This window comes from Orbicella faveolata, unplaced genomic scaffold (genome assembly GCF_042242905.1).
Source record: "Orbicella faveolata isolate gen_17 unplaced genomic scaffold, um_ofav_v1 contig_13, whole genome shotgun sequence".
NCBI classification, from domain to species: Eukaryota; Metazoa; Cnidaria; class Anthozoa; order Scleractinia; family Merulinidae; genus Orbicella; species Orbicella faveolata.
The window spans coordinates 21,350,067-21,373,746 of NW_028301540.1; the positions used below are offsets into that span (position 1 = coordinate 21,350,067).

At 38.3% G+C, this 23,680-nt stretch overlaps 1 protein-coding gene across 2 annotated transcripts; it reads right to left on the minus strand.

The window, feature by feature from the left end:
• Nucleotides 1-1,688: 1,688 nt before the first annotated feature.
• LOC110051112 (uncharacterized) lies at nucleotides 1,689-23,680 on the minus strand. 2 transcript variants are annotated; one of them, XM_089285062.1, is made up of 14 exons: nucleotides 23,475-23,680; nucleotides 13,952-14,033; nucleotides 13,344-13,511; nucleotides 12,960-13,073; nucleotides 12,683-12,847; nucleotides 11,670-11,783; nucleotides 10,786-10,950; nucleotides 10,492-10,605; nucleotides 10,040-10,153; nucleotides 5,912-6,025; nucleotides 4,206-4,322; nucleotides 3,050-3,225; nucleotides 2,338-2,471; nucleotides 1,689-1,906 (listed from the first exon to the last, which is right to left on the minus strand). In XM_089285062.1, the coding sequence occupies exons 2-14, from the start codon at nucleotides 14,007-14,009 to the stop codon at nucleotides 1,903-1,905; spliced, it is 1,557 nt and encodes a 518-aa protein (XP_089141188.1). In that variant the 5' UTR covers nucleotides 14,010-14,033; nucleotides 23,475-23,680; the 3' UTR covers nucleotides 1,689-1,902. The 2 variants fall into 2 exon arrangements, with proteins under 2 accessions (XP_089141188.1, XP_089141189.1); XM_089285063.1 differs by lacking the exon at nucleotides 1,689-1,906 and having other exon boundaries at nucleotides 2,334-2,471.

Genomic DNA, 23,680 nt, shown 5'->3' on the forward strand with positions numbered 1-23,680 from the left:
GCTCAGCACGTCACAGGTCTTTGTGGTTCTTTGAGAGTTCTTGTTCTGATTATTTTCCGTCATCTCGAGTAAATCAGTAGGATCTATCTCTGGAAACCTAGCTGAAGACTCCATTTGAAAATTTGAGACGTTAAAAAGGTGGAGAAAAAAGTCGGGAAATTCCTCTATCATCAAAACATAATGAAACTTAGCGAGTTGCAATCGCTCGCTGACGTTTAATGGCAGTGATAATAGCTGCAACCCGATTAGCCAATACTCGGTTCTTTTATTTGTCTTGACATTCGATTGGTTGATGGAAAGTATCCAGATTTTTCTCAAATTGGACAGTTTGTTCAAAGCTAAACTAAACGTTCGAGCTACAACTATCCAATTTATTTTAAATTTGGACAGTTGGCAAAAATTAATAAAAAATAGATCTGTTGGCAATATTGGATTTTGATGCAGCTATATAATTATTGGCAAAATGACCCGCTTAAAGCTTTGAAAACTGGAAATAATTGCCTGATGGACCACTAGGCTTGAACGCAGATTTTATGTCGCATGCCTTACCATATTTTGGCAGTTCAAGTCCGAAATTGCCTCGCATCCATTTTGGACTGCATTGACATGAAAATACAAAAGTTATCTTTAACAAAACTATTCACACACAAATAAAAATGGACAAATCTGGATTTGCTGGTAATTCCATTTGTTTAGACTGCGCGCAGTTTCTCTTTTGCTCGAGAACGCAAAGTAGAACCCGAAACAAGTGAGCGGTCGTGAGCGTGCCAGCGTGACATGCGTTCTTCTCCATGGATTTCCGAGCAAGAGAGAGACTGCTCGCAGCCTACCATTTGGTAGAAATGGAACCCAAATTAAATATAATTGTTCACATCCTGGCAATCCAGTTAAAATTATTTGTCTTATGAAATACTTCTCAATCATGGTCATTGTTTCACTGAATGTTTGAAATTGTCAAGAAAGAAATCTTTTAAAAATATTTGACTCACTGGGATAATAGCTTCAGTTTTTTATCGAGCTATAACTCTGAATATTGAACTGAAGACATGGCACAATTCGCACTCTCATGAAATTTGACCCCGATGCATGAAAAATTTCAGTGTGCCGTAGGTTTAAAATTTCCAAATTATTACAAAGAATGTATGTGTTCCTTAATTTTTTTGATACCGAGAAATTTTACAGTTTTAGAAAGCCAAATCTCCTTTATTACATCCAGAGCGGGTGGTTGGTAGTTGGTGGTTGTAGTAGTAATAATGATAATAAAAATATACATATATTACACCCAGAGCCACAGAAAATTCCCCAACTGACTAAGTTTTGTTACAAGCTCTTTAAATGTTTGTAGCAAATTTGTACTTCAGATAATGCTCTTTCTGTTGGATGATGTTTTAATTTCGATCTAAGCGAATTATTCCACCAGGCACATGATAAGATTAGAAAAGCATACAGAGCTTCTTATTCCGTATGTGCGAGCCTTGGCTGGATCTCTCTCTTCAAGCGTTTCATTCCATAATGTAAGCAGTTTTACAGAAATTTAATGTCAGCTTTTAAATAAGATGTGACTGTTTCGTATTTTGGGTAAAAGAAAGCGGAAAAATAATATCAATCGAACTTTGAGGAAAATTTTGTCTTTTAAACTTGCTGGTGAGAGTAGTACAATGTTGCTCCAATGAATAACCGTCAACATGTTCCCATACCACCTTTTTTTATTTCAGTTTTATTCCTTCCTTATTACACAAATTAGCCCAACACCTGAACAATCCATTTAACTTTTAACAAGACCAGCCCAACCATGTTTAGTTTAATAGACACAGCGCCTTTTGTTAGTTATCCAATACTAGCCTATAGGCGCGTTCATTACTCCTACGTAGTCATTCTTTCAAAATTGCAAGCTTCTTCTGTTTACCTATGAAAAGAGAAACATCATGAAGGTGGTTAGAGTGATGATTAACTGTTGATAGGGTTTAAATCTAATCTTCTCTTTCTTTCTTTGGGTAGCTGTTATATACTAGATCATATAGAGGTCACTACAACTCGAACAAAACAGATAGTATCTATTTGTCCCTAGAAACTACTTTTTTCCCTTTTTTGGATAGCACATTCTGCAAGACTGAAATTTGTGTTGTTCTGTCGCTCGCAGACCAGGCGAGAATAAGACTACTTATAACTTAAACGTCATTATTACGCGGACGCAAGCATTTCTAACCAGTAAAACCTGATTATTTGACGGCTTGAGTTTGGGAAAAGTGATTACCTTAGTGCATCAAAGAATTTAGGTAAAACTTTCCCACTTTTGAGGGCGTGTTGAACCTGAACGCTCTCTTGTCACTGAGTTACCTGGTGTAAACAAAGTTGACGGCCTCTCCTCCAACACCACGACCCTGATCATCAGTTTTGCAGTTTGATGAAGCACCATACTTTTTAAAGTCAGCTAGCTCTCCATCTTTGGATGTGACACATCTGTTCACCCCCTATAAACAGAATATTAAAGAGATTAATATACAGGGATGTGAATAAATCGGCCCTACTTTGGCATTAACAATTTGATATTGGTATATCTTCATCGCTTACCACCTAGCTAGACTCCGGCTCATTCCTTGTTTATTCAGACTGTACTCGATCAAGGCATATTTTACAGGAAGCTCAAACAAACTACAAAGGCGACGAATTCGGGTGCGTCGCTAAACAAAAGGTTAAATAGAGGATTTCACAGTAATGCGCATGCGCGCCCTCACTTCGCAGTGTGGAGATTCTCGCAAGGTTTATAGGTAAAATATCAATTTATGCTGTAGTTGATGTTGTCCTCGGCGTCACAAAACTTGCAAAACGGAACGAGATCAGTCTTCCCCAATACGGAACGAAGAAGATAGCAAATAATTCGCTTCTTTTTCTCCTAATTCGTGAGAGGTCCGTTCTGCAAAATACAGACCACTCAGGAAACCAATCAGAATTTCCCCTTGTCATCTTGGACAAGTTTTCTATATGACAAAATAACGTACAAACCGGAGACAAAAAAAGGAATGAAAAACATTTCTGAATTTCTCCTCACTCGAATGGCAAAAATCTTGTAGCCTTTTTGTTCTGCTGCAACTCTGCACATATTGAACACCTTCTCAATGTCTGGGTTTGCAATGTTTATGCCCCTGATCGTTGCAAACTTGATTCCAAAAACTCTTTTCGCTGGCCTCCTGTGATCATTGAAGCATCCCTCAGAATTCCACTTCACTACAACAAAGATACATAAGAGACAGTTATCATTTACAATAAACTGGTAACCTATTCCATGGATTTTCAAGTGTTCATTGGCTAGGATTTGGAAGAGGGATCACAGAAGGTTTAACAAGATTGTTCCCTTACAATTTCCAGACTGCAATACGCCTTCCCTATCAATACCATAACATTTTTTAAACTGCAGTTTGAGCCTAATATTCATGATGTATCCGTCTATAATTTACCTTGGTTCAGTTGGGCTAAGCTGCACATACCGTCAATAACCTCTGAGCTGAGATTTGCATATAGTGATTTCATTTTGGAAAAAAAATGCCAGGGCACATATTTTGTTCCTCAGTTGGTAGCCCGTAATCACAGTTTCCAGTGCTCTCAAAAGTGACAAAAATAAGTTAGTTATAGAGTTGTTGAATATACACGCGACTATCCCACTTGCCCTTCTTGGATACGAGATGACTATGCCAACTCGGCGCTACGCAGCTGGTTTCTTTTTTCTCACCTCGTATGCAACGCGGGCTCATGGAATAATTGTTAATGTAGAGAGCTTCGATTGGTTGCCAAGCCGAGTCTCACTTGGTTTGCTGGCAAATTAACATGGCGACTGGATTTTTGACTGAAATGTCTGTTTATTCTGAAAAATTCAGTCGAGCACTTCCAACGGTTAGCTCGTTATTTTGTAGTTCTTGATATATTTATCTCTGAAAATTATTTTAAAAAAGCTATTCGCTCAAGGCCCAGTGAATTTCTGTGAATATTCCAATCAACCTCTTCCCGAAGGAATTTACACTTCACCTTCAACGAATTATTGCAAAGTACCATTTTCCAAAGATGTGTATTTAAACTCAGTCAGTGCCAAATCGTTCAGTCTATGTTACAAGTAAGTCCTTCTGATGAAGGTGCTCTTTTCCCAATGGACACTAAAAACACTTTAATTTAACAATTCACTACACGAATATATGTTAGTCACTAAGCCTTACCCTCCTGGCATCTTTCTCCTTTGAAACCCTCAATGCAATTACACGTGTAGCTTCCGGGGGGAGAATTAATGCAAGTGCCGCCATTTTCACAAGGCTTATCTTTGCATTCATCAATGTCTGAGAAAAAAAGCATCAGTTTAAATTAATGTTCTGCATGACTTTTAATAGTCAATAACGTGGGTACTAGGGGAAGATAATGCAACACCTCACTTAGCACCATTTGACATTTCTCAGGCATCACATCGACCATTGGATGGCAAAAGTTGTCAGGAAAGAAACCTGATGGAGTTCGTTGCGGTCAGTCAACGTTTCCATGCAGTTGCGTTTTGCCAGGAGAAAAAGAACCTGCAAATCGCTGCAGCAAACTCTGCTCACGTTCGCAAACGAAAAGACACACGGAGGGGCTTGGACACTTTCAATCGACAGAAATGTAAGTTCACGGATGTTTGGACATACTCTAAATTGAAACAAACTTTTGACAATAAGACACCCTCAGTATTTGTTGGTCAATTTGTAGGACTTAAACTCATCATTTGTCCATCCTCGTTCAATCTAAAACATACCTCTAAAGAGCAGCGTCGATGTCCGCAAATCTCGTTAATTTAGACTTCTCACACAAATCTCACTTGCGAAATGTAGATGTGTTGACAACTTTTCAGCTCAATATTGTGCTTTGTTTGGAAACCAGTGCATTTTGAATTTTAGAGTTATGGCAGTGCGTGACATAGAGCTACGATCGCGTTTGTCGAAAAATATACCTTTATTTTGGAGAAGTGTCTTCTTTATTTATCTTCTACAAGATCGCATTTTCTGGACTTCATCCGCGAACGATTTTTGATTTTTTTTTTTTTTTTTTTTTTATTGCGTGAGAGTGAAAACGATCCATTGTTCACACAGACCTGAGTGTAACTTTGTGAAAGAGCGAATCATAAAGATTCCTCTTGTCTGTTTTTCCCTTTTTCAAACGTAGCTTCATTATCGGGTTAAACAGACAACGTCGCTTTTTAATGCAATAAAATTGTATGCAATTATCAATTTCGTTAAAAGAGAGAACAGTTCTGGGTGCAGGGGCGGATCCAGTATTTTTCCTAGGAGGGGGTGCACCACTAAGGAATGGTGTAACTGAGTTTTTTCGCAGAATACCAGTTATATTAGAAAGCCGCATGTCATCTTAAAGGGGGAGGGGCTACGCACCCCCTGCACCCTTTCCTAGATCCGCCCCTCGGGTGATATCTAGCCAGCTCAGTAATCCTACAAAAAAGTAATCATCAGCAGCTATCTGCAGGGCGCGTAATCACCATGAAAAACTAGCCATTTGTATTTACTTACTCGCTAGGGTTTAAATCACTCGCGAATTACGCAATCTAAAGTGAGCCATTGAGAATAAATATATTTGTTATCGGTTAGTCGTGTGTGGTCATGGTTAAATTCTTAAGCGTCTCAAAGCATTCCGTATTCAACTCTCTCTTCTCCCGTGTGTGTTCAACCTCGATATAGCGCGGGGAAGGAGGAGTTCAAGGACTGGACAAACGTTAGCATTGCCTTCCAAATCCATTGCTAAATTGGAACTGAATCCTTTGAACAAACTACCAACAATTTGTGCATGCCAACATAAATATTGTGACATTTGACAGCTTGTTCGCTGAGATCTCCCAAACAGAATCAACACACAAAAAAGTCGATTTGTGCCCGTTATTTTTACTTACCATTTTCACAGTTTGTTCCTTCATAACCAGTAGGACATTCACAAACGAAATTCCCGACTTGATCATGGCATGTACCTCCATTAGCACATGGATTTCCAGCGCACTCGTTTATGTCTGCGGATAACAAGTTTTCAGTTCATTGGTCATTTCTGCTATATTTCATTTTGTTATAAGCAAGCATTACATCCGTCCGTCCTTCCATCCGTCCTTTAGTCAGTCAGTCAGTCAGTCAGTCAGTCAGTCAGTCACTGGTCAGTCAGTCAGTCAGTCAGTCACTGGTCAGTCGGTCAGTCAGTCAGTCAGTCAGTCACTGGTCAGTCGGTCAGTCAGTCGGTCAGTCAGTCAGTCAGTCAGTCAGTCAGTCAGTCAGTCAGTCAGTAATCAAGACGTTATTTAACTAACTTTTTCATTTGTAAATCAGTTAGATGTTGTATATGTTGTTCATCAAAGGCCATAACGTTAAAGATATAAGCTGTCTTGGAAAAAAAACCGAGGAATTTTAAAAATAAAGCCCTTCAGCTAAACATCGATGAAAGAAGCTGCGAATGATGCTTCCTACTTCTCAGCCGAAAATCTTCTGAACGCCAAAACCCAGAGTCATTGATACATTGGTCCATCAGCATAGCACGAAACCTTTCAAGCAATGAAAACCGCTACCTCACTGTAGAAACCAATCACTTGTCGACAGTGAACTTCCCACGCAGTGTTTAACTGGTTTAATTTTCGTTCGTCATAAGTTAAGTTTTCGTTTAATCCAAGCAATGTTCGTTTATGCTGGTTCTTCTGGTTTTCGCCTTGGTAAATTTCGTTCTTTAGCGTTTTCTTCTCGTATTTCCTTTGTTGTATGCTGCTATGTACGTTCTTAATGTAGCATATTTCTATTATTTTTGTCCTAGAAACCACTGGCAATAAGTGGTCAAGATTTCAAGTCCTCGTGAAAAAAACTCACTTTGCATTAAACATACATTGCTGGTTCGTTTGCTACACTTGCAAGTGTCAATTCAATTTATATAATAATAATACACATAAAAAAATTACTCGATTCTGATTGGCTAAGAGCAGTGCAGTTCAAGTGTAACACCAGTGCAAAAAGTGTAACATCAGTGCAAAAAGTGTAACACCGGTGCAAATTACACATCGAAATTCTGGATTATGATTGACTGAAAGAAAATAGCAACTTTTCTAAGAAAATGATATCACGTAAAATGATGACGAAAATTTTGTGCTGAAACTTTGAAAAAAGTGGCTTCAAGAAAGATCTCTCGGCACTTCCTCCGCGCGAATTTTTTCATGTTTATATTATTAATAAGTAATCATACGGTTTTTCTCGTTCAATTTGGAGTTAATTTGCACTCGTGAGTCTGTCAAAAAACTGAAATTGCACTCGTTGAAGCGGCTCGTGCAATTTCAGCTTTTTGAAAAACTCACTCGTGCAAATTAATTCCAAATTGAACTCGAAACCGCATGATTACCTATACTAATCAAATGAATGCGCGCGCTCTGATTGCTCAATCAGCTATGGTTTATTGTGCCATTAAACTCATGGAAATTTCGCGTGTCTTCTGATTTATTATTTAAAAGCAATAGACCACAAGCTTCTATGGTTTATAGGCTGATAAACCACTTGGGATGATGGAAGAACACTCGAAGAATTCGTATTCTTCACACATCCCGCGTGGTTTATCAGCCTATAAACCATAAAAATTTGTGGTCTAATGCTTAAATAAATCAGGTATATTTGTACTTTTCCTATGAAGGTTTATAGATCACCTTCTATGTAATAACTGCTCACAATTTTAAATAAATCAGGTGTGTTTTGGACTTTTCCTTGTAAATTTATGCATCACCTTTTTTGTGATAACTACTCGCAAGTAAGTGTAAATCTGGGCCGGGTTGCTCGAAGGCTGTTGGATGCTAACCCAGGATTAATTACAAGTTAACCGAACTACTGATTTTTCTTGAATTAAAATGCTTTTCACTACGAATTCAAAACTGAAGTACAAACAATATAAACAGAAAATCTCATCGAACAGTTACTGAACTGAAATCAAATCCACACTTTGCTATGTAAATTTATGCATCACTCTTGAGAAGTATTCACAATTAAATATAAATCAAGGTATATGTAAATTTATACATCACCTTCTCAGGCGATAACTACTCATTATCATACGACCCGTACGGCCCCGCGCGCAATTTCCTTGGAAAACCATAAGAAAAAAGGTCCCGTATGAGGGCCGTACGCGTCGAAGTGATAGGGCCGGAAAAACACGTACGGCCCTACTACAAATGCGTACGGTCCTACTAGAGACCTGTACGGCAAAATCGATGCGAGTTAATATCAAAAACAATTTTGTTTCTGCAAAATTTTGTTCTCTTCAAAATGAGTGATGAAAGTGAACATTCTGAGAGCGAATTTTACTATCCAGACAAACTGTCCGATAAAGAACTACTTCAGTCGCCAACTCACTCCGCCGAAAGCAAAGAAAGAAAGTCAACACTCCTCACAAATGAAGAAGTTTACAACTTTCTTAGGACCTCTCAGAAGCCAGCAACAAGCAAACAGCTGCAGGCGGTCAAGAAAACAACTTTTCCGGATGAACTGTCCGATAGTTAATCTTTGCAATAAGCAAACAGTCTTGAGGCGAAACTTCTTTCAGTGGAAAGCATCAAAGAATTCACCGTGGGTCAAAAGCAAGAAAACAACGTGAAAAAAACAAAGTACGATGTAAATGTTTTCTTCGAGTTTCCAGAGCTTCTGGGAGAAGTTGGTTAAACCAGAGAAATCACAAACATACCTTGTCTGCAGTAGGATAAATTGCTCTGCAGTTTCTACATCAGTGTTGTTTGTAGAGACAAAACTGAGTACGAATACAGGTTTATCACTGTACAGCTCATTCAGATAACAAAACTCGCTTGCTCCTGATTAATAGTGTAATTTCCACTACACAACAAAGCCAGCAAAGTCAGTAAACCCAGGTACTGTTTGCGAGAGCCATCATCGGTGTCATCAATATTCATTTGTTGGTTCTCCCTTCTTCAAGAGAATTCAAGAGGTCGACAAATAGCTTGAAACGACGCAGACGAAGAAGATTTGTGAACAATTTCAGTGAAGCGTGAAGCGAAGCGGTTTTGACATTAGGCTTTTGTACATTATGCTAGCAATTTTTCGAGCATTTTGGTGAGGCAAAAGCATTAAGCATTATTCGAGCATTTTAGTGGCATTTCTCCCGAAATTAATTTTTTTCCGCGTACAGAAAATAGAATTAAAAATTATTTTTACGAGAAAATGAAGACAACTTGAAATTGAAAAAATTTCAAATGCCACCCTAATACAGCCGAGTCGAGACTCAGGGGGGTCAGCGGTAGTCAAATCAAATAAAAAGATCATTTAGAGAATTATCTGTTGGTGTATTAAAACTATTATATACGTTGAGTTATACTACGTATACGTTTTTTTTAAGTACCCTGAGCTGTTAATTGTGTTAAAACGTTAAAATTATTCAAATTTAAAAACCCTATGTATGAGCATTAACCGAGCGTTTTAGTGACTTTCTGGGGAGAGACCGAGCATTTTAGTGGGAAAAATGGAGCATTAAGGTGGAGCATTTTAGTTGGGAAATAAAAGCATAATGTACAAAAGCCTATTTGACATATTTCTGACAGCTTTATGTCAACTTTCCGTTGGCTTTTTGGCAGGTTGGCCAATCCCATTTGCATGAATTGTAATTGTGGACTTACATTGAAAACCAAAAATGAGAAAATGAGTCGTGTTTTTCGATAAATTGTGAGTTTCTTGTTCAACGCGAAGAAATAAATGACAAGCTTTTATATTGTAGAATCTTTTTTGTAGTTGCTCCGCGCGCGGCCGTTTGATGTTATGTAATCGCGTCCTATTTAGGTTCAAACAAAATTTTCAAAATTTTCAACACTGGGTGGTCATGTGATAAAATGGTTATTGACTGAGTAAGGTCGGGCCGGACGAGAAATTATTTGGCTCTCGGTCAGGACAAACGGACCTCGAGCCAAATATTTTCCCGTCCGGCCCTCCGACTTAGTCAATAAGTACATACAACTGAATATAAATCAGTTGTATTTAGCGCTTTCTTGTGTAAATGTATGCATCACCTTCTTCACAGTGGTCTCCAGAGTAACCGTCCTTGCACTTGCATGAATATCCCGCTTGTTGGTTCAAGCATGTTCCTCCATTATTGCAAGGAGTCGATTCGCATTCATTGACGTCTGAAATTAACAATTGAGAACGATTTGACGTTGTTAACTCAGGGAAAAAAGACAATACAACCGCATTTATCAAATAACATTTTTTATCCTTACGTTATTGTGTTTTGTAGATCCTATTAACAAAGGAGAAGATCCTTGTCAGTGTTTCTTCACTCAGTGTGTTCAGTAATCTTGTCATTATTTCGCTTCTGTCAACTAGGTTTTTCATGTCATTCATTTAAGTCATTAGGCGCATGGAAACCAAATTAACTTTTGTAGCTCGAGTTCTAGAGGTGAAACATTTTCCATGCTCAGGATATTACTTAATTAATGGTTGAACCCGGCGAGTTGCACAAGACCTTCATCGCAGTTTTTCCCCTTCCATCCTGTAGGACATGGCTGACAGTTGTAGCCATCCTCGGTCGTCTTGCAAGTAGCTCCGTTCCTACACGGGGCTGATGCACATTCATCAACTTAAGAAAAAAGAAAACAGTTTAAATAAAAACGAATACAAACGTGTGTTAACGAAGAACTTAACAGTCCAGTTTGAGACATAACAAACACATGCTCTAAGATTCTCTAAATCCCTTACAAAAGCACTTTAAAAAACACAGTAAAAGAAGGCTTCAACTACTGTAGAGTAAATAGCTCACCACAATTAGCCCATTTTCCACTATAGACGGCAGTTAACGAACACCATTCTCTGTGATGAGCGACCTTGGTACAGGAATGGTAAGTCACACCTCCATACACAAAAGGAAAAGCACAACATTGGCCTTGAGGATTATCTGTCTTTGTTCCAGCTGGACATGGAGCCTCTGTGCAAAGAGTAGTGGATTCGATGAAAGTGTTCATCTTGTTTTACTGTTAAAGGAGAAGGTCACTCCAAAAAACGTAGATTTTTGGTCAACGCTAATAAAAACATTGCACTAAGTTTAGCCACTCACCGAAGTTTCACCCTCTAACGTGCAGGCCTGAGGTTTTCCTTATGAAATTCGTGTCCAGAGAAGCCCAAAATTCGAAAAATCGTTCGTGACGTCATTCCGTCCGAGAGATTTTGTTCAAATGGCTTTCGAAGAGCCTTTTAACTACCACTCTGGGTTATGGCTGCTCTTGAGTCATTATTTTGAGCCAAACATGCTCCAAACTCCGAAATGATACCATTGAAGATAGCGAAGTGGATAATCGCTTGGGAAAAAAATAGATTTTGCTGACCTTGTGAAGGATGCCAAGTCAGTTGCCGGTTTTTCTCCTTCCGGCCAATTTCGAGTCGGACAGAATGACGTCACATAAACACGGCCTGGCTGCCAAGACAATTTCAAAATGGCGGCCTCCGAAGTCGCTTCTTTCGAGACGAATTTCTTCAGGATAGCAGGCACTTCAGCGGCTGAAACTTCGGTGAGAGGAAAAGCTGAACGTTTACTTGCTATAGGTGAAGACAAAAAAGTAGGCTTTTTGGAGTGACCCTCTCCTTGAAGAGGATAAGAATGAGGAGTGAAAGATGGCACCACCGCCATTTTGAATTTGGAAAACGTACTTGTCTCGCAGTTGTTTCCTTCAAACCCAGCAGGACACTTGCAAGAGTATGTGTCATCTCCAATTACTGTGCAGGTTCCTCCATTCTGGCAAGGGTTGTTTGTGCATGAATTCACTGTAACAAAGGAAATAAACAATAATTTTTATATATTTTGCCAATGCAATAATCTGTGATGTGTTGCATCTAATTTTAAGCAATTTTGTGATAGAAACATTCAAATACTAGCTGAACTAGTTGAACTTAGTTAAAAATAAATAAATATATTTGTATAGCGCCAAATCCACTAATTGTCCTTGGCGCTTTACAATAAAGATTATTAGAAAGCTAAAAGAAAGGGAGAAAAGGAAAAAAAAAATAAGAAGAATAAACTTAGTTAAAATTTTAAGATATTTAAACATATTTATCATCTAAAAATTATAAGAGTTAAAAAGTTTGTTTGAAAAGATATGTTTAAAATGTCTTTTAAAACTGCCAGTTGAAGAACTAGACCTTAGTTCGAGTGGAATCGAGGTCCATAGTGTTGGTGCCGCCACATTTCTCTCGCCATAAGTCTGAAGTCTCGCTTTCGGGGTCGCAAAAAGGTGTTCAGAAGACGATCTTAGTGTCCGTTGAGAGGTGTGATAATTAAGTAAGTCACTGATGTAGCAAGACGGTGCCTAATTGAGAGCTTTGTAGACCAGTAAAAGAATTTTAGAAACTATACGGTAACAGACAGGTAGCCAGTGAAGGTTTTTTAGGATAGGGGTCATACGATCAAATTTCCTGGTACGTGTGACAATTCTAGCTGCTGTATTTTGAACGGATTGTAATCTTGAAAGTTGAAAGTATTTAAAGGTGATAGATGAATAGGAAAGTCCTTTATCATGCCTCTCCACATCGTAAAGTAAAGAGACCTCTAGCTGTTATGAAACAGATGCATGCAGCAACTTTGAATTTGGAGAAAAAAAATCAGTTTTACTACCGGCCATGTGAAAGTATGGAAGACAGGTTTAGTATCATGTCGTTTTCCTTACCGCAGTTAGCCCATTTTCCACTATATTCGGGAGTTAACGAACACCATTCTCTGTGATGAGCGACCTTGGTACAGGATTGGTAAGTCACACCTCCATACTTAAAAGGAAAAGCACAACAGTAGCCTTGAGGATTATCTGTCTTTGTTCCAGCTGGACATGGAACCTCTGTGGAAAAAGTAGTGGATCTGATTGAAGAGCTTATCTACTTTTACTTAAAGAGAATAAGAGTTAGGAGTGAAATACGGCACCACCGCCATTTTGAATTCGGAAATCTTACTTGTCTCGCAGTTGTTTCCTTCAAACCCATCAGGACACTCGCAAAAGTAATTGCCATCTCCAGTTACTGTGCAGGTTCCTCCATTCTTGCAAGGGGTGTCTGTGCACGAATTCACTGTAACAAAGGAAATGAACAATGAAAATGATTATATATTTTTCCAGTGCAGTGATCTATAATCTGTAGCAGCTTATTTTAGGAAACTGTGTCTTAGAAAAACTCAAATACTTGTTGAACTAGTTGAACATATTTGAAGTTGGTAGATGAATACGATAATTCTTTATCATGCCTCTCTAGCTATATCATCCCCTTTATCATCCCCTCTCTGGCAGTATGAAACAGATGCTTACAGCAACTTTGAATTAGTATCAAGTGGCATTTCCTTACCGCAGTTGGCCCATTTTCCAATATAGACGGTAGTTAACGAACACCATTCTCTGTTATGAGCGACCTTGGTACAGGAATGGTAAGTCACATCTCCATACACAAAAGGAAAAGCACAGCATTGGCCTTGAGGATTATCTGTCTTTGTTCCAGGTGGGCAATAACTAATGACTTTGGAAAGAAACAACGTTTGAGATTATGATCTTGTAATTTCGATCTTTTAAATGAAGATGGGGCCCTCGTGAAAAGACATTCACTCGAAAAAAGACATTTATTCGCTATTATGTGCATGGGACCTGTAATGCTTTAGCACATAACAAACTTTTACTTTTACGGAAACGTTTACTCTAACTTTGTACAGTTTGTAGTTCGCAATTCATGTCAAACCAATGCCTCTTTTGGTATTTATTTTCACTACTTTTTAAGGAATGTAGTTTCTACATGTTTAATCCATTGGAATATTCTTGTCAAGCCGGCCTACTTTAAAAACATAGAAACTTCGAGTTGTGTCGCTCTCGATTGTGTCGACCCAACAAATGAAATAATTAGAAGCATCTTGTTTTCAAATTAAAGGTGTCAAATTCCAAGTTGCCATTTTTATCATATCTTACCAGAAACCACTGTTACGCTCCAAATGACCAGCGTGTAGATGCCATTACTTGATACCATGGTGACGGGTTTTTTTTTTTTCAGCTGAACATGTGAAGAAAGAACTGTTTTAAAAGCTAAGATAGATGCAAACCTTTTACCAGTATTGTTTTTATAACGTTCTCAGTCTAGGCTACCGTGTTTGATTATCATTTTAATCATAAACATTTACGAAAGAAGCATTGAAAAATGTCTAGTGGTAGGGAGGTATATGAGTGTGGCACCTGATACCAGCTGTGACACGCCTTTTCAATTTTAGCTCTTTTTCTTTCGTTTTAGTTGAGTTAAGTTAAAGCTTACCTATGCCAGCAAAGATGACAGCCTTGTTTCTACAGTCTAACCTCCGCCGAGGCTGGATTAAGAGTGTTTTTAAAATTTCATAACACCAATGAAATAACCAGACTGACAACTGTAGCATCATCTGTTTGACTTAAAATTCAAAGACATGTTTTCTGCTATATTTCCGTTTCCACAGTGTCAGAGACCACTCTAGGTTTGTAGAAAAAGGTATGACCGTCGTGGAAACCATATTACTAACCTCAACTAATTTCTTAAAACAAGGTTGTATGAACATAATTCATTATGCATCATTTAGTCGTTAGCACGAGATCGAACAATATAAAACTGAAGTTCCTTCAGTTGCCTTCTTATGCAAACTATTCAATTAATAATTGAATCTGTCATTTCCCGCTGATTTTATTTCACATATTTAGTGTGTTGTGTACCACAGAACTGATTATAGACGGTTAAATTTCTAGTCTGCGCTACCGCTTATAATCCCCCTGTCCAACCACTATACAGGTCTGTCTTGATAGCTTTCTTGCAAATAGCTTTGCAAGTTTTTTAGCTCTCGAATAAGCGCATTTTTTCCGCGCTTTTTATTTATTCTTTGGAAAGATGGGAAAAGTGGTCTGTTGGTAGGTTAGTAGCTGTGTTTAATATCAATGTAACGTCAGCCAATACATACTAACCACCAAGAAGATTACAATTCTTGTCCAAACGTGCTCTACTTTTCGAATTCCCCGACACAATTTTCAAGGCCATCACTTGTTGAGTTTTATCCAACCCTTGTTCTGTGTTTCGCAAAAGTACGACTCAAATAATAGGCTTTTATAAATCTGCCCCCCCCCCCCTCCCCCGCCCTGTTTTTTTTTTTTTTTTTTTTTTTTTTTTTCTTGACTGGACAAAGGTTATTTTCTTTCACTTTTTGACTTTCTAAGTTTTTTAAAATCATGAACAGGTTTTGGCACTTCCTAAAATTAATTAAGCTCCCATATGGTAACTTGGCTAAAATCTTCAGTTTAAAAAAAGAGAAAACGTGGAGGTATTGAAGAACCAAAGAGAAAGATGAGCAAATACGGCAAATACGCCTTTAGTGAAATTTCCTTAGCTCTTGGGGATGACGGATTAATTGAGAGGAATGCTTAAAAGACTTCTGACTAAAAAAAAGCAACGTTTTCACAGCCTCTCGCAAATAACTTATCCGCATCCATTTTTCATAGTAACCCTTTTTGAAGGTAAAACTCTTGCGCTAGGAACATTTATTTAGAAGCCCAAAGGTCTTCTCAGTTACAATTTGAGCTCACGTGAATTAAGTTAAAACTTACCCTAACACAAAGATCACAACCTACAGTTGTTTCTCCAGTCTTACCTCCTCAGAAGCTTGGCTAAACTAACACTATCAATTGAAATTACAAGAGTCTAATTTAATAATAACAACTGTAGCAGCATATGACAAATTAAACTGAGACATTTTTCTCCGATCATTTCGTTGCCACAGTGTCAAAAAGTATAAATGATTGAAGGTTAAAGAATAAAGAATGAAGACTGAAGCAGTAAACCTTGCTTTATTAGACTAATTCTTTCAATCAGGATGAATTTATGATTTCTTGTAAATTATTTAGTACATGACGAGATCAGAGAAAGTAAAAGTGGCCAAGTTGTCCTGCCTTCTTATTTGCATTTAAATGACCTGTAATCCTGTTATTATTATTTTCTGTAATTAGTTTTAAGAAGAAATTATAGTTAATTTTTTAGTATTTTGTTTTTGCTGCGAATTTTACTTCCCAAAGATTTGCGACCAAGAAAATGGTTTGTCTGCTTATTGTAGCAATTCAGTGAGTAAGAAATTAATGCGCAATTCCTATTTTATTTAACCAGTTTAGTATAATTATTTTGTGTAATTGCGCTTAGAACGAATCATAATTAATCTTTTAGTCCTGAGTTTCTGCTAAGAATTCCACTAGCCGAAGACTTGCGAGCAGTAACTGTTTGACCCATGTGCATTTTTGAACAGAACCCTTTAATCAGTTGCAATTTCAATTAACGTAGATTAAGTCACCGTTCACCTTCACCAAAGATGACAACCTTGAGTTGTGTTTACAGCCTTACTCCCTTGAAGCGTGCTTAAATAAACAGCATCGTTTAAAATTTCACGAGTCCTATAAACTAGAGTGCCATATGTCAAAACAAAGACATTTTCTTCAATATTTCCGTTGATACTGCGTCAGGCAAAGCAACAAGCAGCAAGACGTAATATAAAAAACATCTTTGAATGCATTACATGATTTAGTTTTCCAAACTGAAGCAAGTGTTACCATATCGGTATGAACACACATTCTTGAAAGTGAGATACTGTATTTATTTTATGGTGAATAGCAAACTGAGAATTAGTTAGCGATGACATTATTTAATTATTACTGGTTATTATTGTTCCTTAAAAGCCCCACTGGAGAGGTGTTCATATAGCATGTATACATGTACCTTATTTTAAAGAGCATTTAAATTAAATAACGAAAATGAAATATTTGATGAAACAAGCACAAACGCATGCGCTGGTTATGCGTCTAACGAATAATGGACGAACGAGGGAGTTTTGAGAGCTCTAGAGAATGTCTTTTTTAAAAGAGCTGCTTGAGGCTTAGCCGAGAGTATACTTTAGCTCAGTTCTAGAGTCTAGAAATTGGGAATAAGAGAAAAATCGTTTTATTGCGGTAGCGATACCACATAATTTTTAGCTCAGCGATGACGTCATCCATGACCTTAAGCGCGCAGTTCGGTTTTTTCCCTTTCTCCCCTGCTAAGTACTGTTTTGTCAGAGAGTCTTTAGCTCATGTTTGGCAGGTTTTAGGGGGGACTAGAAAGGCGTAAGTTTTGGTCCGATATCCGAGAGAACCTGGATACGAGTTTCTTGAAGACCACTTAAGTTGAGATCGGCCATTTTGCTTTTTCCCCATTAAAAATATGTTTCGCTTTTGTAAATATGTAGCATTTTGCCTTTAGGCTGTTGCTCACACGTAGATGAACGCTGAGAGAGGTATTTATGACTGTAATCATGTATCAACTTCGTTCCCAGGCTCTCTCTCTCCTCTGCCTCCCTTAGTCGTTGGGAGAAAGACCCTGGTTGCGGCTGGTCACGTGCCCACCTGTGACACAAACTTTTCCATCAGGGTAAAGTCAACGAATAGTTTTTGTTGATTTCAACTGAAGCGAAAGAAAGGCGATTGCTGGTCATCGCTTTAAACCACACACGGGCAAATACACCTTTGAAATTCTCCAGTCCTATTCTAAGCTTCACACAGGTCAGACGAAATATATTTATATATATCCAGCGTATTCAAGTGTCTGACGCTGATTTCAATTCCAGCCGGTCGAGTTATTAAGAAGTAAAACTGTTTCGCTGTTTCATGTTGCCCGGATTAACCTCACGGCACATTGCTAGCTATATAAAACGATGTGTTATTTACCAGTCTGCAAAATATAATTGACTATGCCAAAGAACCGTGTAAACTTACATAAACCTAATGCAGATGAAATATAAGTGCGGGCTTATGTCAGAAGAACTCAGTGTAAATCATTTTACGGTGAGTAAATCAAATGCAAGTCAGAACACTCGGCTAATCGGATCAGCCGTGTGACAGGAATACTTTTTAACATCCAAAACACCGCACAACGAAGAAAATAAATTAGCTCCGAATTCAAAGATTCCAGAGACTGATCCACTGGTTTCACTTCGATACGGTACGTGACGTTTTACATGTGCGAACCGTCGAAAAGTTTGTGCTCATTCGACTGCCAAATTTCTTTGTGAACGAAAGTCTTCTATATTTTGGGGAGGGCAGAAATGATGTTGGATTCTTCATCGACAAAATTCGACTTCGAACCCCGATAAAGCGGGTAGCTTTTAGCGACTGCTCGTGGTTTTGAAACCCTCCAGGTTTATCACAGCAACAATCAAAACCCTCTGCCACCCCTCCCGCCCAACAGTTTTATTTACCACCCAGATTCAGGGTTGGCATGTGCTCAGCCGGAATTAGGGTCTTTCTCCCAACGACCAAGGAAGGCAGAGGAGAGAGAGCATAGGAACGAGGTTGATCATGTATCAGTCACAACAGCACGGCCGGCGAGGTCAAAGAATTGATACAAGACAAAGTTAGAAAGTCAGATAGTGTTAAGTAGACGCGGTAGCTTTTTTCTTGGTTAGGGAATTCGAAAATTTCCGCTTTCTCTCCTTGTAGAGTCCAAGGTAAGCCTAAGTGCTTGTTTAGTTTTCGCCACATCAAGTTGTTTCTGCATTGTATTTTTTTTTTTATGTACACATTGAAACTCCGCTGGCGGTGCTCGCGTCGGAAGTCCGAAACCCGTGACTTAATTTGTATTTTAAAATAACCGTACTTCAAGCAAAAAATTCAAATTGCTCAGGCCAAGCAAAAAAAACACAAACGTTTCTCGTCCCCGCCCGCTTAGTTGTACCTGTCAACAATCTTTTTAAATATATCTGCATTGCTAGTGAAATTAACACAAACAATTGCCAAGATAGGAATAAAATACTGTGATTTCCATTTCCAACAAAGAAAATTATTGTTTTTTTCATTGTCTACATTACAACCTGTACTACCCTTTTTATTTTGTTGTTATAGTTGACTGAAGGTGCACATTTCATGAGGCGGAAGTATGATAAAAAGGCAGGGATTTCAAACATTAATCGCTAATTCATCCATGAAAAGAGGTGTAGTTGGTGTACTGTGGGTATTTAAAGGGGGTTTTAAGCTTGAAGCTACATGTATGTGACAGGGTAACCTTTTCTGGAACAAACACTATACAAAATGGGAAAGGATTTGGACCTTGGGGCACAGCCTCCTTGTTAAAACTTTGTTAAGTCCCCTGGGCATAGTTAAATGGAAAAAATTACAGTGTAAACAAAAACACCCCCTTCACTTTGTGTTCAAGGTCGAAACAAAATTGAACCTTTTTGGTACAAGATTTCGTGGCAGAGTATTATTTTTAGCCGAGCATTTCCAAGAAGCCCTTTCTGGGAGGGATGCTGAAAACTGTCTGAAATGATTCTTATAATATTTCGGGAAATACTTCCCTCTCTATTCCCATTTACCAGCTAGCTAAAATCAAATTGTTTACGTTTGTCATGGCATGAAATAAACAAGAGTTTGGCAATATCCATGTCCCACTAAAGTAAAATTGTGCAAAATATTCTTGGTATTCCCAAGATGATTGTCTTAAGATTATGAATGTTAAAACCGTGTGAAATACTATCTGCATAAGTGCAATCTAGCCGTTTAATAATGCAACACTCGACTGTTAACTGAACAAGGACCAGAACCAAATTACCTTGACGCAAAATGCACCACTGACTCACTAATATTATACATATTGATGTGAAGTTTATATGAAATAATTCATATATGAACTGCGGTTGTAGATGAAAGTGAAGAATGATCATCGCAGTAAATTTTCCAATTTAAGCAATTGGAAAGAAGAAGCCTGAAAAAATCAGGGCTTCAACGGGATTCGAACCCGTGACCTCCGCGATACCGGTGCGATGCTCTACCAACTGAGCTATGAAGCCACACATTGGGAGCGAGGTCAATTTATTGAGTTCATATCTTCCCGTGAGTAGTGAAATGATGTGAAGTTTATATGAAATAATTCGTATATGAACTGCGGTTGTAGATGAAAGTGAAGAATGATCATCGCAGTAAATTTTCCAATTTAAGCAATTGGAAAGAAGAAGCCTGAAAAAATCAGGGCTTCAACGGGATTCGAACCCGTGACCTCCGCGATACCGGTGCGATGCTCTTCCAACTGAGCTATGAAGCCACACATTGGGAGCGAGGTCAATTTATTGAGCTCATATCTTCCCGTGAGTAGTGAAATGATGTGAAGTTTATATGAAATAATTCATATATGAACTGCGGTAGTAGATGAAAGTGAAGAATGATCATCGCAGTAAATTTTCCAATTTAAGCAATTGGAAAGAAGAAGCCTGAAAAAATCAGGGCTTCAACGGTTGGTAGAGCATCGCACCGGTATCGCGGAGGTCACGGGTTCGAATCCCGTTGAAGCCCTGATTTTTTCAGGCTTCTTCTTTCCAATTGCTTAAATTGGAAAATTTACTGCGATGATCATTCTTCACTTTCATCTACAACCGCAGTTCATATATGAATTATTTCATATAAACTTCACATCATTTCACTACTCGCGGGAAGATATGAACTCAATAAATTGACCTCGCTCCCAATGTGTGGCTTCATAGGTCAGTTGGTAGAGCATCGCACCGGTACCGCGGAGGTCACGGGTTCGAATCCCGTTGAAGCCCTGATTTTTTCAGGCTTCTTCTTTCCAATTGCTTAAATTGGAAAATTTACTGCGATGATCATTCTTCACTTTCATTATACATATTATAACCAAATCCTCTGACTGGGTATCAATTTGGGACTGGTAAATATGATGAATTCTCATTTAATGGCTTCATTGTGCAACAGACTGTAGAAGTTATTTGACACTATTCTCCCAGAGGAGAGCTAGGAACTATGATGACATGTTCAATAACAATGTTCCAGTGCCAATAAAAATAATATATTCCATTTTAAAATATATAAGCAGGCTGTTTAAATTGTACACGTACCTAGTTACACTGTACATGCGCTACTTAAGCTTTCAAAATATCAACTATAAACTAATTATATCAAGTAAATGTAAGCAGGCACATGTACATGTGCGCTCTGCGGACCTATATTTTTCCTTGTCGTGGCTTCCTCAACGTTTCAAGTAACTTTCAATATTCTCAATCCACCGATTCCTATTTTTTATTTGACCACTTTTTCTAGACTAATCCAATTCATCCATGAGCTGGCTAACAAGAGCCTTTGATTTCTGCGTAGCATGGAAAACGTGTTTGGTTTAATTACGTGGCTATTTGCATTGGTGCCCGCTCGCACTATCAAACGCACGCAATATTTCAACGCAACATACTGCAACTTTGCTGTACACGTTTAAATACGCTGTTGCAAAATGTAGAGCAAGCTTTTAGACAACCTTCTTATACTCTTAGTTGTCATTTTCTTCTTATTATTTTTTTCTTTTCATTATAGCATAACCTGGCCAGACTCTCTGTCAGTATAGAAAACTAACCTCAAGCCTGGAACAGGCTATTTATAGTGGAGCTGCCGCACTCCGAAGTCACGCGAGCGGAGTCCAATAGGTAAGAAAATTTGGTAACTCAAAATATTTTTGTTGTCACGTGACTGTCCGTACGTACAACCGTACGTCCATCCGTACGCCACTTGCGCTGCGCGGTCGTACTGTTTCGAAGTTGGATTCGATTTTTTAAAGGACTGGTAAATTTGCGGCCAATGAAATAACTGCAAGGCCGTCGGCAAAAAATATATATATATTCAATTTACGCTTTAGCGTAATGCTCGTGTTCACCGCAATGCTCGTGGCTGTTGGTGGCTACAATATCCACCACTCACCACAGAAAATGAGGGGATTGGCTGTTTTAGTACATAATAAAGCAGTAGGATAAAATACCCAAGAAAATTGACTAAGAAGACTTCAATAAGTCCGTTGCAAATAAATTCGCACGCAGACACTGTGAAAGAAAAGTCTCAATCATGATTCATCAGATGATCAACAAGAGACACGTGAAAAACGTTGTTGATTCGTTTATCTATCGAAAAGGTTAGATCAGTTCAGTCTTCACAACTTTTGTTGGAGGTTTCTGCCCGGAAGAATCACGCTGAGGTGATCTCCGAATTGCCGTAAGCGACTCTTTTGTAGAAATTGCCGTCGCGTTTCAGTGTAAAACTTTTGAAGGTACTTGTCAAGTTGCTTCGGCAAGTTATCTTCGAAAGGAGTGGTAAAGTCGTCCTGATTAGAAACGATGCTGTCAGACATTTGATAAATTTCGGTGTTTAAATTTTGCTAACTTCTTAACAATGCACTTGAATTGCTTTGTCGAAGTTGTTGAAAACAAATAGTCAGTCTTGTCGGTTTTCGCCGATAACCTCACGGCTAATAAAGCCGTAATTGTAAATACTGCCAACAGAATTTTGTAGTTTTCTTTGTGTTAGTAGGGACCATCGCTTGGTAGACTGCTGCTGAAGTTTCTTCTTTAGTCGTGGTTGGAAATGAGGAAACCGTCTATCACCGGTTTGATACAGAATCAGTTACTAAAGCTTAACTTAAACACGCTGAATGCAAAACCACGCCTTAGAATCTTGGACGTTTTCCTTCATGTTAATGCAGTTCTGGGTTTTATGCTGACTAGGGATCATGATACTGAATAATAAAAATCTTAAACGAATTTTCTTTAACATTCCTTTCATTCGGCCACTTTTCGTGGAGAATTTTATGTTTGCTCTCACGCAGCGATTTGCACGTTGTGTTTTTGGAGATTTCCTCGTTTTGTTGGTTCAATTCATTCGGTTTGGTGAAGAAATACTATCAGTAAAGAACTGGTAAAGCTACGGCCTATAGGAACATAAAATGACTGCAAAGCCGTCGGCAAAAAATACATTTTACGCTTTACCCGCTTTAGCGTGAATATTTAACTTGTACTCAGCAAATCTTTGAAATTTTGGACGTTTTCCGGAGTTATAAATGCATTTCTTGGCTTTACCTTGAATGACAATTAATCATAAACCAAATTTCTTTAACATTTCTTTCATTCGGTCATCCTCCGTTGAGAATTTTAATCTTAATAAGCGAACGGGATTTGCTATTTGTTCCTCGCAAGTGGTGATTTGCCTATTATGGTTATTGGTGAATTTCTTTAAGGTTATTGCTGTTGTTCTGCTTTTAGGCTTGAAAGCACATCTTAATTAGATTTTCAAAACAAGTCAAATCTTGTGATCTGTGTTAAGCATGTACACATCCCGGGCGAACGCATTTGACGAAGTGTCATATTCAGCAAGTTTTACTAAATCTGACTCAGGGTATTTTCCTTCAGCTTTTCAATTTGTAAGTTTTGAAATGATGAATAGGTTTTGGGACTTTCCTTAAAGTAGTTAAGCTCCCATGCGGTTATTTGGCTCAACGCATCCCCGAGCTTATCAATAACATTTTTAAAGTAAAAGGAAGAATCGGAGCTATATAGCTTGTAGTCAGAGTTCACATATAACTGAACACTCCAACCTGCGCATTCGAAACTACGTAAAAGAGCATATACTTGTTATTAAACTGAGTTACCTTGTCACACGGAATCACCAGTTGTATCTCAGCAGACAATGTCTGGATACTCTGAAAGTTTCCTTAATCGCCGTCGATGGCGCACTGATCTATCACTCACACGGTCTGTTTAAATAACATCCAACAAAGTGATGATTCATGTCACGGTTTCGTTCATAGAGGCCTACTTCAGGAAACGCATGTTAAGGATCTACCTCAGGAAACGG